Here is a 17,353-nt window from a genome sequence, read left to right on the forward strand (position 1 = left end):
GGTGATAATGAGGCTGTTACGGCACACTAAAACTGATTGCATGTCCAAATGAAGGGTAATACATATAAAAATATAAAATCAAAGGGTGCTGGTGTGCTTTAGTCCATCATTAAGTCTCCTGTCACATCATATCCAGAGTCTGTTTCTAGGAGTTGAATCAGTTGGCCGAGCTGAATCGCAGCATTTCTCCCCAGGGTCTGTAAACGACACCATACGCAATGAGAAACAACGACGCTACACACAGAATGGGACACGTTTTCATTTGAACTTCATATGTACCATGATCCGCTAAACACATCGGTTACCTTACCCCAGATGCAGATAATGGTAGCTCCTAGAGCTGTTTATGCCTGCACATCTGCCAGCTCAGGGGGCATAGGAGACTTTGGGTGTTTACTCTCAAAATGCTGCTTGAAAGTCTTGGGGTCTGGCATCTGTGTCTATTAAGGACATGAAAGAAAAAAAAAAAAAAAAAAGAGTCTCAGGACACTACACAGCACATTGCAATAACAGATTCAGTGATAAAAAGGATGCTGTTGTGTTTAATGTGTGATAGCAGTCAGTATAAGTGTATAGACTCACCCTGCAGACAGGACACGTGTGGACGAGTGCTGCTTTGGCAGCCGTTTTCTGATCTGCTCCCTGTGACTTTTTCTTCTCTGCTGCCTTTTTGGCGTTCTTCTGCTGTGACTGAATCTTCTGCTGCCCGCGAGCCATTGCCTTTGCCTGTAAACATCACATCCAGTTGACTCGTAGCAATAATGTTGGCTAAACGGCACACGAAAACAGCTAGCCAGAAATAATTCACCCTAATTCTGGGTAGGGAGGAGGAAACAATTTTTTGCTGCATCACAATTCTCTCTGAATCAATACACAAAATATCAAAATTTGACGTATACACAGCCTTATGCAAAGAAAATCAAACACCACTCATTTGAAGAAAAAAAAAAAAAAAAAAAAGGCCAATATGAAAGATGCTGAACACATAATATGCATCATGTTATTTCATTTTGCTGCGCTTCATACCCACAAAATAAAACATTATAAAAAAGCTTAAGTTTTTAATTAATACTTTCTGACTTACAGCACAAAGTCCTTTACTAAATACTTCAATAAATTAAATAATAATCCAGAAAAATTAGACCAACACAAGAGTACATCATGAAATAGATAATATCAGTGATTGAAAGATAATAAAATCCTAATATAAAGTGGGTAAAAATTGAATAATAGCAAAAAAAAAAATGTTTTTTCAGTATTATAAAAGTACCATGAAGGCAATAAAGTAGTTAAAAAGTGCTACAAGTCAACAGATATGTTTGAGCTGTTAATAGTGATCGATGGAGCCTGATGAATGTTTAATGGTAAAGTTCTTTGGTGTATAAAAGACTTTAATAAAGGAAGGAACAAAAGTGAAATGTAAAACACCTGGTGAAAAAATACATTTTAACATCTATTCAGCAACATGTTAGTGTGAGTCACAGTGGCTATGTTTACATGCACATCAAATTCAGTTTAAGGTCTATATTCGGGTTGCAGCCATATTCCGAATATTTATATGCGTACAGGCATCAGAATATTCCTGTACACATGGTTGATGTAAGTTTGCCTAAGTTGCTATTCCTAAATACCTCGCCTACAGCTACAGTAAGCATCTGTTAGCACCCACAATTCTGTGCAGACTGAGCATATATCGCCTTTCACTGGATTTCTGAATAAGGGGTTTACATGCAATGCATTTCCAAATAAAACAGGCATCTACCAGGGTGGGAATCTGGATTTGGGAAGTCAGAATATTGTCGTAATCCGAATCGGGGAAATCGGACCGTGGCGATTACACGACTCAGTACGAATCAGATTATTGTCGTAATCTGAATCGGGGAAATCGGACCGCGGCGATTACACGACTCGGTACGAATCAGATTATTGATGTGCATGTAAAACATAGCCAATGTCATGGGAAACTAAAACTCTCCAAATTACAGTGACAATTTCTCAGTGTTAATCTCACACTGTCACATCAGCCAGCCATAATTAAATCTATTATTCATCTTCATGAGGAACTGACTCAAGCTTCTCATTTGTAATTCTGACCTCCATCTCCATCCGAGATCCAGTTTCTCCTGCTGAATTACTGCAAATATGATCTTTAATAACTTACAACTTCATTCTTTTCGTGGCAGGATCACCATGGATTTATTTATTTATTTATTTTTACACAGTGGTAGAAAATAAAATCACATTAAGACCAAACTCAAAAACATGTAGGTCTTTTAAAAATCACATCAACATCGATAGACGCTGGTGGAAAGTTCAGGAGCGCAAAAAAAAAAAAGATCAGTACATATCCGGAATATTAATCTACACGCTAAAGTCTAATAGTTGGATTATGTTGTAAGGATAACAGTGGAATTGATTTTACAAGTAAAAAGATTAAAATATTAAAGGGATGTAATATTTAATACTGCAGCATTAGCGAGCTCGCGCTCTGTCCTGAGACTATAAACATCTCTAAAATACAGACCGCCCTAAACATCTACACCTATATATTCACTAAATCTACTTAAACAGCCTCCTAACGACTAAGACCTGTCTGTGGCTGAATAATCCTCAAGCTGGCTGTTATCTAACTGAACTAGCTGCCCTAGTAATCCGGTCAGGATGTTAGCATTAGCGAACACTTCAGCTAGCCTGAGAGCCATCTTTCCTCCTCGCCCGACATTACCATCCCGCCTGCTTTACTTCTCCCACTTCTCCTTCTATCAGCTGCTTTTCCGTAAATACAGCGCAAACAAGATCATAAATATACTAATATAATAACGTAATAACAACGCAGATGAGTTGTAGAATGAAATATTCATTTTAACACTTGTTTAAAAACAATACCTTGGCGTTTCAGAAGGCGAGCCTGTCGAAGGGACGACGAGGAGAAGAGCGGATACCACACATTCAACTTCCGTTTCGGGAGCGCTACACAATACAAGTCACTGACTGTTCATCTTTTATCTTCAGCAGGCTAAAATAAAACTCTAGATATGACATTTAAAATTTCTTTAAACAATTGTAAAGACAGTTTCTAAAAAAAAAGCGTGGAATACATCCAGGACAATTATGTATACATAACTTAATAAATCGCTTTTTCGTCATTTTTTTTGGTGAGTCAATTTAAAATGTGACCCATTTGAATTCACGCTATATTTAACACACGGTATTTAATTATGACCCAATATAAGAAAAAATATACACAAGGATAAAAGTATACAAAAATTCCCACAAGTAGGAACGCTTTGTTTTGTGGGAAGCATTAACTTTACCCGGAAGTTGTTAGTGAGCGCGTTCACACTGGAGGAAATAAAAAAATGGCAGAGCGCGGATATAGTTTCTCTCTCACTACTTTTAGGTAAAGCGTTGCTTTTTTTAAAAAAAATGAAATTTCCGTGGTTTAGACATGCTTATAGTGCAGTAAGTGTTGTATAAACACAGTGAAGTATAGCGCTGGATTAGAGATCTGTGTTGTGTTTATCTGTGAGTGAGTGTGAGCTGCTTTGTCACGCTAAGTAAGCAGCACACTAGTGGCCGGAAACTGAAAGTATTAAACACTTCTTAAGTGTGAGTTTTATCAGTTGAAAGGTGGATAAATTAAATATTTGATGTTTATTTGCCGTTTATTTGTATGGCTGATTGGTGGGTTCCTGTGTAGTTATCATTCACTACATTAACACCAATTACAGCTTACAGCACAGGTGCCCAACCCTGGTCCTGGAGTTTCTGCATTTTGTAGTGTTTTCCTGCTCTAACTCGCCCACTTCAGCTCAGGATGGGCTATTAATGAACTCGGATGATGTGTTTTGAGAGAAATAATGTGTGTTAATGCAAGGGAAACACTACCTTTGTCATACAGGGGGTACTCCAGGAGCAGGGGGGGACCTGTGGCCTACAGTACTATTTAATTCAGTAGATTTCTGCCTGATTGTGTGGAAACTGCTTTTCTCTCCGCAGCCCGTCTGGGAAACTGGTACAGATTGAATATGCATTGGCGGCTGTGGCAGCTGGTGCACCTTCTGTAGGAATTAAAGGTAAGTAATCATTTACTTCTGTGTCTGTCGGAGGCTGTTCGATGGCTGGGTGTCCCATCCGGGGTGTATTCCCATCTACCCAGTGTTCCCGCGATTAGCTTCTGGACCCACAGCCAGCCTAACCAGGATAAACCAGTTATGGTTTAAAATATTGCAATGCAGATACTGATGTCCATCTTTTCCTTCCTATTCAGCCTCCAATGGTGTGGTGTTGGCAACAGAGAAGAAGCAAAAATCCATACTTTATGATGAGCAAAGCGTTCACAAAGTCGAACCAATAACGAAAAACATTGGCATGGTGTACAGTGGTATGGGTCCTGACTACAGGTATGTGGTGATCACTCTTCTGTTTATTAAACACATAATCAGATTATTAACACATGAAAAGATTGAGATAAATTTGGACTAGTTGAGTAAAGCATACTGTGTCGTATGAGACATCTGAACAATAAAAGTGGACAAAATCATTATCTCTGTGCCCAAGTCACCAAAATGTCCTAACATTCTGATGCTGTGTTTTGTGATGCTTTTTCTGACAGGGTTCTGGTCAGGAGAGCCAGGAAACTGGCCCAGCAGTACTTCCTGGTTTACCAAGAGCCCATTCCTACAGGCCAGCTAGTGCAGAGGGTGGCCTCGGTCATGCAGGAATACACGCAGTCAGGGTACGTTCACTGAGCTTCTTATTATTCACGTTTTATGCATAAGAGTGTATAATAGGGGTGTGTATCTCAGTTCTGTGTGATACATTTTGAATCAGTGCTACTACGTTGTAAAAACTAAAATGATAGATTAATTAGAAGTGGTGAAAATTCACAGCTGCTTTTAATTTTTACGTACTTTTATTGTATTTTTTGTAGAGGTGTAAGACCATTCGGAGTGTCACTGCTCATCGCCGGTTGGGATGAGGACAGACCATATCTCTTTCAGTCAGATCCTTCGGTAAAACAAACTCGCACACTTTGTTGTAATCCGTTTAGTTTTATTTTTTCATTATGTGGTGTATAAATTTCAAATGCTTCCAAAGTGCATAACTCGACTCTGCTGGTCTCACAGGGTGCGTACTTCGCCTGGAAAGCCACAGCAATGGGAAAGAACTATGTGAACAGTAAAACCTTCCTTGAAAAAAGGTAATGGAGCCAGTTTTAACCATTTTGGTTTTCATAACAACCAAGACAATTGGCCAGAGCTAAATTCTAGTAAGCAGGTGGTGGTAATAATACTACTACTTCTACTACTACTACTAATAATAATAATAATCAGATTCATTATTTGACAATATTTTTCCTGCAACTAAGATTGAAATTGTGATTATTAAAAAAAATTTAAACATCACAAACTGCTCCCTTAAAATTTCTTTGATTTCTTACATTGTAAATTTCTCCAGTGTGTTGATTTGAGTCACTTGTCCCCTTGTTCACTATTGATTCTACTAAATACAGTGATAAATGATATAAGCTAAGCCCAAAACTCACTAGTTTGTTTAGCAGTGCTTTTGTTGCGTCTGTAGAATCTGATATTTTTCTTTAAAATGGTAATCCTCGAGACACTTCAGGGGAAAAACAGAAGTGTTTGCACATTATAGTATAATCTACATACATGCTACTTGTATGAGCCAAATCAAAATATCCCTCAAATGTCCCCACTAAACCTTGTTTTAGTGCCGACAATGCAATTTAAAGAAGGAAAAAAAAATCTTGTACAAAAATGTCACCTGAAGCTGTTTCCTTAATTCCAGATACAACGAAGACCTGGAACTTGAAGACGCCATACACACGGCTATCTTGACCTTGAAGGTGTGTTACAGCTTTACAAACTGATTTGCTATTGTAACAAACACCAGTGACCAAACTTACTGTGGATTTACTTACTAGTTGGTATTATACCATTCATAAAAATGTAACCTTTATATAATATCGGCGAATATAATATTGAGGAGCTGTTTATGATTCAGAGTTCAAGCTCTTGAATGATAGAAAGCTCAGAGACCCTTCAAGCATTTAGTAGTTATATACCTTCTCTAGCAACAGCAGTAATGTGTGATAATAGGAATACTTAAAATATCTGTCCTGGTTTTTTTTTGTTGTTGTCTTTTTGTATTACTTAAATGGTTGATTCTCTCTCATGTGCATGTTTCAATAGGAAAGTTTTGAGGGACAAATAACAGAAGATAACATTGAGGTGGGCATCTGTAATGAAGCTGGATTTCGTAGACTTTCACCTGCTGAAGTGAAGGATTATCTGGCAGCAATTGCGTAAAAAAAACTGCAGCTATATAAAAGTCTGCTTGTATTTTTTTCTTCGTTTTAAAAAAACAAAACAAAAAACAACAACCTCAGTATAATTCAGAACAGCATTTTTATTATTTGTACTGTATACCTACTCTTCTCCTTTGTACAAGAACACAAACCATCAATAAATTTTACGACTCACTCTGTTTTGCTGCTTTGTTTAAGGAAAAATGCAGGAGGTAACACATTAGCAAAACAATTACCGCAATTGTGAAGATAAACGGCTCTGTAATGGCCTAACAATAACAAACTCAGCCGCATACAGCAATTTATTAACCAATGGGCCATGCCACAGTAGATTGTTTCACATTAGAGTGCACCACACACGTTACTTAAAGAACAATTTTACTTAAAATGGTAAATATAAATCAGTATCAATTATTACAGGAAAAAAAATCAAAACAATTTTTACAATCTGAAAATAAACCTCCAGTCTCCAGTGGCTGCAGATTTTTCTTCTTTAATTTAATGAAACCATTCGCATACAATAAGCACCAGCATTGGGGTTTGTGACATTGTAGAGGCGGAATCAGACACGTCCACTGATTTGGTCGGTTAGCTATTATCCCGTACCTCGACAATCCCAACTCGTCTTCTACGTTTCAGCATGACTTTGCTACAGTTTATTTGCTGCTTTCAAAATTCATCGCTTCGCTCCAAAGTGTTGCACAAATTCAGGAAGCTTATAAACTTTCCCAAAGCCCACGTTCGGGTCCATGTTGATAAAGTCATCCAGGTTCATTTTGCACTCTACAAAATCAGATTCATGAGCTGTTAGAGAGAAAAGAAAGTAGAGCGAAAGCAAAGAGAACGAGCGGGGGAAAAAGCACATACCTGTTGTTTCTATACAAGGATATGGTGGCGGGGACATACGCCATGTCCCGTTAGAATGCTTCATGTGAGATCTATCTGACGCAAACTTCTTTAAGTAGGTGACGGCTGGTATCACTCGCATCTTCCTGAAAATAGCACGTACTGATTTGACCAAATGTCTATAAACTTGACATTTTAACCAAAGTTTAAAAAGATGAATGTACAAAAAAAAAAAAAAACTTCTACAGTTGTAACTTGCCTTTGAAATTCTGGTTTTAGCAGCTCATCAGATTGAAATGCTTCTCTGGAATACACGTCAAAAGGACACGGGAAGGGTAGGGTGGTGTCCAGATCATACACAAAACTCTGCGCTTGTGGGTTGAAGTGCAGTAACACAACATGGTAATCCTAAAACACAGCACATGTTACACATTAAAAAATTCACTTTATATGCTTCTCCCCCCTTCATTATTGTGACGAAATCTGCGTACCCATATCACAGGTTCACCCCCTCTGCTGGATTTCTGTTTCCAAATAGGGATCTGCATTACACAGGACAAAACCATGATTAGCAGTACGAGCACAGCATATCGGTCTGTTTTCTCATTAATCCGTACCCACCGCTTTATTTTCATTCGATATGAAGACTGCATGCACTTCGTCCAGTGGACACATCTCCTGAGCCTGGATATGTTCACACAATTTCCACACATTCTCTTCACTGTAGAAGAAAAAAAGACGACATAGATGTAAATGTATCTTTCTTAAAGTGTCTCTGGGAACTTTGACAACGACCAAATTTCTCGCTTTTATTTCTAGAAAGATGATGATGTTATAATCTTTCATGATCTTTGAGATCATCTACCTGGAAGCTTTCAAGAAGCACTGCCTGCTTTACAACCACGTCGTGTCATATATCCCTGAACGGCTTGTTTCGTGATTATACTTACACATCCATTTATGTTATGAAATGTACATGCATGTAATTTCCTTTATAAACCAAACTTACTTAAATACATGAAATCACATTTATTTTCTCAAAATCAGTTTTATTTCACTTCATTTCATGATGACCTGTATTCATAAAAAAAAAAAAATCACATATACATCTCTTTCCCAAATTTGAAAGCTACTGCCAAGGAATTTCTCAAAGATGTTGCATTCATGACAGATTTTATACAGATAATTTGCATTTAAAGAACAACACTGCAAGGTGTTTTCTTGATTAAACAATATATAAATGTTATTCCAACAAACTGTTCAGTATAAGTCTTTATCATAGTGAAACGAACATTTTAATTCTAACAGGATCTAAAGACTATATGTTTGGTTTGATTTAGTATACAAATATATAGAATATAGACGAAGCCTCATTTACATAAACAAATACACATATCAGCAATCCACTGGCAAAGACAGACCGGAATGTCTATTGTTTGAAAAAACAAAACCCTATTCACCTGTAGTGTCTTGCCTTAAATATTTACCACCTCTCCCTGATAGTTAAACTTGTTCCTTGTAAAACTATGACCCAGGAGTAACGTGAAGCCCAAACCTGCACATATGATACAGGAGCTAACAGTGTAGAGGCGTGATCATAAGAACACCTTATAAACTATGAACTCAATCACTTAATTAAAATAAATGAATATGCATGATTAAATGAGGAAGCGGCGTGAAAACATCGAGTCCTACCAGTAACAGCTCGTGTACACACAGTCCGCTCTTGCTGGAGTGATAGCTGTGTATTCTGAAGAAATACCTTCTTCATACATGACTGTGTATAGCTAATTTAAATGACTTAAAATCGAATTTTATTTCCATAAACAGTTATCATGTCATAAATTTAAAGCGCTGAAAATATGAACCTTTCTGCTCTCTTCGTTTACTTTAGTTTAGTGGCGTGTTACATTTTTTAAAGTCCGTAAGGAAACTCTGAATGATGTTTTAGTACCGGGGTCTAATAACTGCGACATTCCAGGTTTAATCTGCGTGTTAACTAAACAATGTGATAATCACCTTAAAAAGGTGACAACTGCAGCATCTAGATAAATGCTCACAAATACAAATGCTTAAACATGAACGAGGAATGATCTGCACTACATGAGATGGACGGGATAGTAGCTATTAGTAATCAATACTTGGGCACCTCTGGTGGCTCAACATTTTTAACCTTCCTTAACTTTTTAAGGATTTTACAAAACAGCCAACAGAATACTCACATCATTCATCGATTAGCTGCGTATTTTGCAAATAATTTCACGATTTTCAAAATGAATTGATAAAGGTTTATTGGTTGCTCAACTCTAGTAAATCACTAGCCTACCACTCCATAATTTACTAAAACCCATATGACAGCTAAAAACTATAGACTGACTTCTCCACTGTTATTAAATGTTATTGTTTAAATAATTTAATTAATTCAGGTGGTGGTGGTGGTGGTGGTGTAAAATCTCCTCCGCCCTTCATCGGTGTCAATTTCTGACCCCAGGACTAATGTTGCATTAAAGTGTTTATACTGTAAACCCAACACACTGTTCAAAAAGCTTCTGGTGGACCCTTTCTACAGTCAGTAATTTTATACCAGTATGATATTTTAATTGTGGGGGAACAGGACCTCATTCTGAATGTGATATAAATATGATCTAATAACTCAATAACTACATCCAACCACTTAAGTATCCTCTGAACAGCTTTTGTCTCAGATCCAGTTCTTCCCGAGACTTCCCCTGACATCTGTAATAACTGTGATATCATAAACATTATGATGTAATTAGTTATATGTTTACACTGAGAAAAATGACTAACAACGTACCCTTCGTTGACATTATGGATGCATATTTCGTACATTTAATGTTTTTTTTTTTACATTTAAAGTGCATAATGTGTAACTTTAATATATTAATCTGAAAACTAATTATAGGTGTGCAACAGTGTACCTTAAATCAAATTAAAGTGACCTTTCCCTCCGTTTAATTATTTGGTTTTGTAACAAAGTACCAAAATAATATTATGAAAGAAATTATAATTTTTTTTTTTTTTTTAGAGAAAAACGTATGTTATTAAGAAAATGAAGAACTTATGGGATACTTGCCAGTTCACATGCAAGTAGGCTATAGGTCTCTTGTCTGAGTGCTTTAGGTGCCGCCCACATATTAACACCTCATTAGATTAAGTAACAGCTGCATTTAGGATGGAATGCACACATGTTGTTCCTCTGTGTGCTGGTAGGCTTATAAATGTGGACCAACAGTTTTCTGAATCCAGACCTACCTGAAGTCAGACTTGGACTTTTTAGCCATGACTAAAACAGTGTATGGAAGTTTTAGGCCTGTAATGAGAGAGGGCCGAAAATATCAAAGACACATGAAGGGAACATTCATTGGACTTATTGCATATGTCATTCAAGATTCTCCCAGCAAGATGCTCACCTTCAAACAGGTAGGATAAGAAGTCAACATTTAACAATACTACTGCTGTTAAAACATTTTAAATGCATGCATTGTAACTGACATTGTATTTATTTATTCTGCAGATTATGAGTAAAATGGAGGTTCTTGTCACCGGGCACAGGAAAGGTCTCGAAAACAACATCAGAGTCTGTCTGTCATCCAACAAGTGTTTTGTAAAGGTGAGTTGATCTTGCTGTTTTAGCACCACTCAGACTTTTTAAGCTTTGTTGAACTGACCAACACTGATTGAAATCTCAGGTTCCCATTGACCCGGAGTACCCGAATGCTAAGAGGAACTTTTGGAAAGTGGATGAGAGCAGCATCACCCCGAGGATGGTGCGGCGTCATTTCAGTGATATGGCTGAGCTTTTCCCCGGACTGCCTGCCGAATGGGACAGAAAACCAACACCTCCACCTGCTCCCTCACCAGTCTGTCCCGGCAAGATGGATCACCGTCCGACCAAATTTACCGGTCCTTTTTCAATAGAGTCGCTGTTAAAGAAGGATCATGTCCCTCAGGTGAAGATCAATATGCAACAAGCAGCTCAAACCCTCCCCAACACTAACCCCTGCTTTCCGGATGAGCATTACAACAGAACAGCGACCACAGACTCACTTACATGTTTAGACAGAGAGAACAGACAGCACAGCTGGTATTACAGATCAGTGGAGGAGGCCAGCTGGAGGAAGCCTGTCCAGAGGATGGATTCATCTCCTGAGCTGCATCATGCATTGCTGTATTCACCACCCTTTCCTTATGATCAGGCTGTATTCACTAAAGTGTCGAGCTCTCCACCAAACACACACGAGCTCAGGTACAGGAAATTGTAAATTTCTCAGACTAAAACTTTAAGTGTTGCACTTGAATGAATGGAGATAGATGTTCATCCTTGATTTTTGCTTGCTTGTATATTTTTTTCTTTCTTTATAAAAACTGATTAATCGGTTTGGTTAACTCTGGTTTATGGGTTTAGAGCAAAACTTCTTTCTTTGACTTCTCTCCCCGATCTCTCTTTCTTTCGTGTATATGGCTAAGATGAATTTTTTTTTTTTTTTTTTTATCACCGAAGTCGACTTATGTTTTTAGTAAAGTCTATTAAACAATTGATATGAAGTCATAGAACATTAAGCATATTATATGATGGTTGGGTCTGGGTTTTTTTTTTTTTTTTTAAATAACACAATATATCCAATTATGTCACTTTACTGTTCAGTGAATCCAAATAAATCTGAATCATACCACCATTAATAAGACCGTCATTGATCATTCATGATAAAATATTCGTCGGATATTTCAGAACCCTAAAACTGAGTGGTATCTTTATCTGTCTCTATACAAGACCTATACATTTCAAAGTTTTGTATGACTAACAAATGTGGGTGGTCTGCTAACAGTCCATTAGCACATAACTGAAGAGGCATTGAGTGCGCAAAGCTGCTAAAAGCGTTTAGATATGTCTCATCATCTCTTAAGAATAACCTGCATTCTTTTATGTGGCCGCTAGATGGCAATAAGCGGTAAAGGAACGCAAGGCTTCAATTTCAATAATCAAAGCTAAGTTTTAAATGTGGCGCCAGTAAGGTAGCCTTTAAACATCTAGCATAAGCAATGCAGCATGGACAGAGTGTGAAAAAGAATGCGCTCCTTTTTCATACTACTACTACTAATGATATTCCATCCATTTTCTGTATGCTATACAAGCCTGGAGCCTATGCCAGGGGACTCGGGGCACTGGATGGGTGCCAACCTATTGAAAGGCACAATCACACACACTTGCATGTCTATTCACACACTATGGCCAATTTAGAGATGCTAATCAGTGAACACATGTCTGGACTGGGGAAGGAAACCGGAATATCCAGAGGAAGCCTCGACAGGGAGAACATACAAATTCTGTGCACACAGAGCAGAGGCAGGAACTGAACTCCAAACCGCAGCGGTGCAAAGCAAATGTGCTAACCACTAAACCATACCCCCAACTTCTACTACTACTACTACTACTACTTCTAATAATACTAATAATAAAAATACTACTACTACTACTACTACTACTAATAAACATCTATATAATACAATCACAGAGTAAAAACCACAACATTCATAGACAATATAACAGAATACAGTTGCAATCAAAATTATTCGACCCCCCATTGCAAATCAGGTTTATTGTCAAAATTTACAGACTTTCATCTGTTTGTAATGAACAAATCAAACAAAAGCAACTGAAATAGTTCAACACAACAAATGCTTCGAGTGGTTTCCACAAATTCAACTGAAAATGCAACTTATAATGATTTCTCCAGTTTCAAAATTATTCAACCCCCCCAATAGAATTCCTCACAACAGCACAAATATGCAAAACAAGTGTTGTCTCAAGCACGCCTGATGCAACTAATCAAGAGCTTCATTAGTTGCACCAGGTGTGTTTGAGCTGGAACACATGAAATACCTGAACTGGATAGGGATTTGTTGAGTGTACACTACCTGGACAGGGCAGGAAGCTATCAACGGCTGCAACCTGTCAATTTTGACAGTAAACCTGATTTGCAATGGGGGTTGAACAATTTTGATTGCAACTGTATAACAGATTTTACAATGATAACTAAGAAATTGTCTTAGTTATATTATATTAGTATTACTCAGATTGCCTCATATCTGAGTAATACTAAGTTAGTAGGGGTAAGTAAATTATATTATTATAGTATTATGGGATTTATGGGATATTGATTAGTTTTCTGTAGATTTATTGTGGATGTAGTTACATTTAATAAATATATATATAATCTATATGGAAACTTTTCATTTGGGATTTAAATATCCTTTGTTCCTTTGTCCATCCTTTGTTCAGGATGGCAGAAAAGCTTAGTAGGTATCAGTAGGTGCACAAGCAAAATGTGCACATCAGATAGTATTTCAGCGATAACAGGTGAAACTGTTTGTACTGTTCAGAGAGAAAGGATAATAAATCCTAGTGACATGAAGCAGTGTAGCTACTGCTACTGCAGATTTGATCAGGAAATGTGTGTAGGTGCTAAACTGGGCAGGATCAGCATTCACAACTACAGCCCACAACATTCCTGTGCTTTATAGGATTACTGATGGTCAAGCTAGATTGTGAGACATCCACTTCCAGTAGGCGTCAACCTGGTATGGCTTCAGTTAGGACAGTTCATGTGACTGTAACAGAAAGAAATTAGGTCACAGTGTCAATGGCCAAAGAAGAATGGCAATGGCATTTGTTTACTATAGTCAAAACTAACATCCATAGTGATCAGGTTCAAACTAACACATTGGTCAAATCACATAGGTAACCAGACTTTTTTTCTTATTGCTGATATAAGGCCCTCAAAAAAGTTTCGCAATCCTGTGATTCATATTTGCAAACTGCACATTAAGAATGATCTCACTGAGGGTACGCAGTTCTGCACGTCCTCTCTCAGAGGGAATGTCTCAGGCTGATGTGAACACAGCTGTATTGTGTCTCAGCGAGTAGCAGCCAATCAGCAACACACATGGGAAGCTGACTTATCTCTTAGTGATCTATATCTGTCTATAGTGTTGTGAAAACTCCTGGCTTGTTTCAGACAAGTTCAGGCATATGAGGTTGAAATCACTGGCTAGGTTAATTAGTTTATTTTGTGTTCACCAAATATATCTCGAACACACAAAATCTCAAGACATATTTGTTTAGTTGAATTAATTTAGTAAATAAATGTTTTACGTTAATTTTGTTTCTCTTAAACACTAGTACAACAGCAACACAACAATAATAAATAACAAAGGGTAAAAATAAGTAAACTAAAACGTAATGTATTAACAATATATAATTTTATATTATGTTGTAATATTATATTTAATAATATTATAGTTAAATGATAAATTATAAATGAATGTAGTTATATTCTTCTTCTTCTTACATAGTAAACCGCGTGGAAAACCTACCAAAATACAACAACGAACACAGGCTAATAGTGATGCAAAATGTTCTGTGCTATAATGCAGGGGGAAAATATAAAACTTAAAAGACAGTTTTTTTCAAATTCGCTACTATAAACTAATTTACCGCTCTGGAACATGAATAATCGCTGCACGCCCCGCCCACGCACACCGGGGAGTCACGTCCTGCACGTCTTCCCAAGGACGTGACCTATTCCACATCCGGAATATACACGTCACTGCCGTACTCGCTTCTGATAGGTTGCTGGTCAAAGGTGAGGCCGCTGTACTACCTCAGTGAATTATTATTATTATTATTATTATTATTATTATTATTAGTCGTAGTAGTAGTAGCATTAGTATTAATATTATTATTAAACAACAATAATTTAATAAGATTAAATTTCTCACGTAATAATGAAAGTAAAGACATAATCACTCAGATCATATAGGTTATGAATTATATATTTCCTCATTTGTAAGTCGCTTTGGATAAAAGCTTCTGAATAAAATGAATAAATGTATCTAGTAAATGATTGAATGGTTAAAGATGTAAGAAAGCACGTACTTTACTTTATGAGAAACTAACGCTGTTTCATCATGGTTTTAACGCTGATTTACAAATTTTGTGCAAATCATGTGATCTTATGCCTGACCATGTCAGAATTAGTATGTAGTTATTTTCCAGCTCCAGGTAATAATTGTATTTAGTAATTAGGTAATGATTAACATCATAAAATAAAGAACCAGTACCCTAGCCCAGTGGTTCTCAAAGTGAGGGCCGTGGCTTGAATAAACAGACAAAACATAATTCAACATATTTAAATAAAGTTAATGAAATCAATTAGATCTGAGGGGGTCTGTTTTTATTTTAAATTTGAATATATTTTATAGTTAAAGCAGTTCCTACCTACAAAATGCTTGAGAACCCCTGCCATAGCCATTGTTTTGTTTGCATGACCTTGTTTTGAGCTTGAAAGGTAATCACATGTCTCATAATTTTAAGGACAAGAGGACAGCAAAATGATTAACAGACATTCCCTTACATGCTGATGTGTCCAGGGTTTTAGTATATACCCTCAGCAGTGCCAGTTGAGTAATGATTACCAAAGCCCCCTGTCTCAGGTTTATAGTGAAAACACATGCATTAAGTCATGTCTCCATCTGTCTTCATTTACATACAGTTGTAGATTGTTTTGGAAGAATTTTGAGTGCTTAAAAATAATAGCTCTTGTAGAATAAGGTTTCTCTTGGAACCCTCTCTGATAGGGAACTTGAATGGTTGTACATAGATGGTTAAGTGAGTTCAAATCCCAGGACCAACAAGCTACCACTGTTACCTCCTTAAACACTTATAACAGCTCATTTGTAAGTCACTCGTAAAATAACCACAGATTTAATCGTTTTTGTAAAGGTGTATAGAAGTACAGACCTTGAAGATTGACTCCAGTCCATGGCCTGCTGTCACATGTTTTTGTGTCTTTAAGGCTGTGGCAGCTGAACTTGGATGTTTATATTTGAGCTTGTTCTCTTAGATATTTTCAAATGCTCTTCCTGTGTGGCTGACATTCCAGAGCTACATCACTCTGGCCCCATGCCTGGAGGTTGATCAGTGCACTTTAATAGAGTATGAATGTGTGAGCATATTAATTATTCTTGGTAAACAGTGTTATGTGCTACAGTGATTATTAGATAAGAGGCACACAGTGACTGCAATATGAGTGTGCAGTATGAGGCAACAATGCATTCATTTACACAGCATTTATGCTTATATATTTTTGTGTGCATGTTTTAAAATGTAGTTCTGTACACAGCATGACTTTCCATTTTATTTTTTTTTTGGTGACTGTTAATTTTCATGGAAAACAAAAACAGGTTCTGCAAGATTCTGGATATTTTCCACCTTGCTAAGTGTCTTATCTAAAAAAAAAAAAACCAACAACCCATGACAGTAATAAGAATGTAATCCTACCTCTAGAAAAATAAATAAATAATTAAAATAATGCTAAAATATGACTAAATGTAAAAAATGCCTTAGTTTGTTTAGCTGCTTCAGTTCACTGAGACTATTACACACATGGAATCTCCTGATTTATTTGACAACAAGCCTTTTATTTGGTGTCAAATAAAACACTTGTTGTCATTTAAATCACAGATCCCATGTTGTTCCATGGTCAAAAGTGCTTGCTACTGCAGCTGATGATGGTGCTGTGTGTAAGCAATATTGACCCACTGTTTACATATTTAATATTTTTCAATTCTTTATTTTATAATTAAAGATTATATTTATTTATGTTTTTGACATTTATTGTAATCAAATTTGTTCGAGAAGGTAGTGAGGTGTAGTGAGGAAGATAGTAAAGTATTCAAAAGCGTAATTTATCAAGAATTATCTTTACAAACTACCTCAGCAAATTTAATGTACTCTTTCTGTTCATGTACTGCAGCACTACTTTTGTATAATATAACGATGTGTAAATAATGTGAGCTGGATAAATGTGCTGTGAAAGTTTTTTTGGTTTACCTTTTAATGAAATCGTTCCGTGATCATCTGTAGTCCTAAAGTAAACAAAAAGTCTTAAATGTTAGTATAGGAAGAACGAAAGGGAAAAAGACTGCACATTGTTTAATGAGTAGTGAATATTAAAAAATAACTCCAATTATCCTTGGATTATCCTTGGTAAGTCACAAAGCTAAAGGCGAATGAGTAGTTACAGTTTGCCAAATGTGCCAGTGCTAATACCACAAACGTGTCTGAAATCACCCTTCTGTGTTGGTCTCTAAAAC

The 17,353-nt window shown here is 36.8% G+C and overlaps 4 protein-coding genes across 8 annotated transcripts in view; 2 read left to right on the forward strand and 2 right to left on the reverse strand.

Moving 5' to 3' along the window:
• Window positions 1–2,959, reverse strand: part of zgc:91910 (Zinc finger protein 706-like) — a 3,289-nt gene extending 330 nt beyond the window's left edge. Inside the window, exons 1-4 of one of the 2 annotated variants that reach the window (XM_053613349.1) lie at window positions 2,887–2,959; window positions 583–726; window positions 311–440; window positions 1–197 (exon numbers count right to left, since the gene is read on the reverse strand). The exon at window positions 1–197 is cut by the window's left edge and continues 330 nt beyond it. In XM_053613349.1, coding sequence (XP_053469324.1) covers window positions 345–440; window positions 583–717 — 231 coding nt within the window. In that variant the 5' untranslated portion in view covers window positions 718–726; window positions 2,887–2,959 and the 3' untranslated portion in view covers window positions 1–197; window positions 311–344. Of the gene's footprint in view, window positions 198–310; window positions 441–582; window positions 742–2,886 lie in introns of those variants that run through there. The other variant, XM_053613348.1, reaches the window with a different exon arrangement.
• A 372-nt stretch (window positions 2,960–3,331) lies between these two features.
• psma2b (proteasome 20S subunit alpha 2b) lies at window positions 3,332–6,505 on the forward strand. Its single transcript, XM_053613182.1, has 8 exons — window positions 3,332–3,400; window positions 4,000–4,076; window positions 4,271–4,403; window positions 4,616–4,738; window positions 4,934–5,015; window positions 5,130–5,203; window positions 5,812–5,869; window positions 6,216–6,505. The coding sequence occupies exons 1-8, from the start codon at window positions 3,360–3,362 to the stop codon at window positions 6,330–6,332; spliced, it is 705 nt and encodes a 234-aa protein (XP_053469157.1). The 5' UTR covers window positions 3,332–3,359; the 3' UTR covers window positions 6,333–6,505.
• On the reverse strand, window positions 6,415–9,064 carry ntaq1 (N-terminal glutamine amidase 1). 4 transcript variants are annotated; one of them, XM_053613184.1, is made up of 6 exons: window positions 8,873–9,064; window positions 7,799–7,898; window positions 7,669–7,719; window positions 7,437–7,585; window positions 7,199–7,323; window positions 6,415–7,114 (listed from the first exon to the last, which is right to left on the reverse strand). In XM_053613184.1, the coding sequence occupies exons 1-6, from the start codon at window positions 8,950–8,952 to the stop codon at window positions 7,008–7,010; spliced, it is 612 nt and encodes a 203-aa protein (XP_053469159.1). In that variant the 5' UTR covers window positions 8,953–9,064; the 3' UTR covers window positions 6,415–7,007. The 4 variants fall into 4 exon arrangements, with proteins under 4 accessions (XP_053469159.1, XP_053469161.1, XP_053469158.1 ...); XM_053613186.1 differs by lacking the exon at window positions 8,873–9,064 and adding an exon at window positions 8,638–8,841; XM_053613183.1 differs by having other exon boundaries at window positions 7,669–7,898.
• Window positions 9,065–9,203: 139 nt separating this feature from the next.
• On the forward strand, window positions 9,204–11,460 carry si:rp71-45k5.2 (uncharacterized protein LOC560783 homolog). Its single transcript, XM_053613532.1, has 3 exons — window positions 9,204–10,618; window positions 10,713–10,808; window positions 10,888–11,460. Exons 1-3 carry the CDS (start codon window positions 10,478–10,480, stop codon window positions 11,458–11,460), a joined length of 810 nt encoding a protein of 269 aa, XP_053469507.1. The 5' UTR covers window positions 9,204–10,477.
• Window positions 11,461–17,353: the final 5,893 nt, after the last annotated feature.

Source organism: Ictalurus furcatus, chromosome 24 (assembly GCF_023375685.1).
Source record: "Ictalurus furcatus strain D&B chromosome 24, Billie_1.0, whole genome shotgun sequence".
NCBI classification, from domain to species: domain Eukaryota; kingdom Metazoa; phylum Chordata; class Actinopteri; order Siluriformes; family Ictaluridae; genus Ictalurus; species Ictalurus furcatus.

Excerpts from the sequence above, each read along its gene's own strand:
- psma2b (XM_053613182.1), top strand. The coding sequence starts at position 3,360 with ATGGCAGAGCGCGGATATAGTTTCTCTCTCACTACTTTTAG. Across the intron at positions 4,077-4,270 it reads ACCTTCTGTAGGAATTAAAG|CCTCCAATGGTGTGGTGTTG; the intron begins GTAAGTAATCAT and ends CTTCCTATTCAG. Across the intron at positions 5,016-5,129 it reads TCTTTCAGTCAGATCCTTCG|GGTGCGTACTTCGCCTGGAA; the intron begins GTAAAACAAACT and ends CTGGTCTCACAG.
- ntaq1 (XM_053613183.1), bottom strand. The coding sequence starts at position 8,948 with ATGAAGAAGGTATTTCTTCAGAATACACAGCTATCACTCCAGCAAGAG. Across the intron at positions 7,586-7,668 it reads GGGGTGAACCTGTGATATGG|GATTACCATGTTGTGTTACT; the intron begins GTACGCAGATTT and ends GCTGTGTTTTAG. Across the intron at positions 7,324-7,436 it reads CTAAAACCAGAATTTCAAAG|GAAGATGCGAGTGATACCAG; the intron begins GCAAGTTACAAC and ends TGCTATTTTCAG.
- si:rp71-45k5.2 (XM_053613532.1), top strand. The coding sequence starts at position 10,478 with ATGACTAAAACAGTGTATGGAAGTTTTAGGCCTGTAATGAGAGAGGGC. Across the intron at positions 10,619-10,712 it reads AGATGCTCACCTTCAAACAG|ATTATGAGTAAAATGGAGGT; the intron begins GTAGGATAAGAA and ends TTTATTCTGCAG. Across the intron at positions 10,809-10,887 it reads CCAACAAGTGTTTTGTAAAG|GTTCCCATTGACCCGGAGTA; the intron begins GTGAGTTGATCT and ends TTGAAATCTCAG.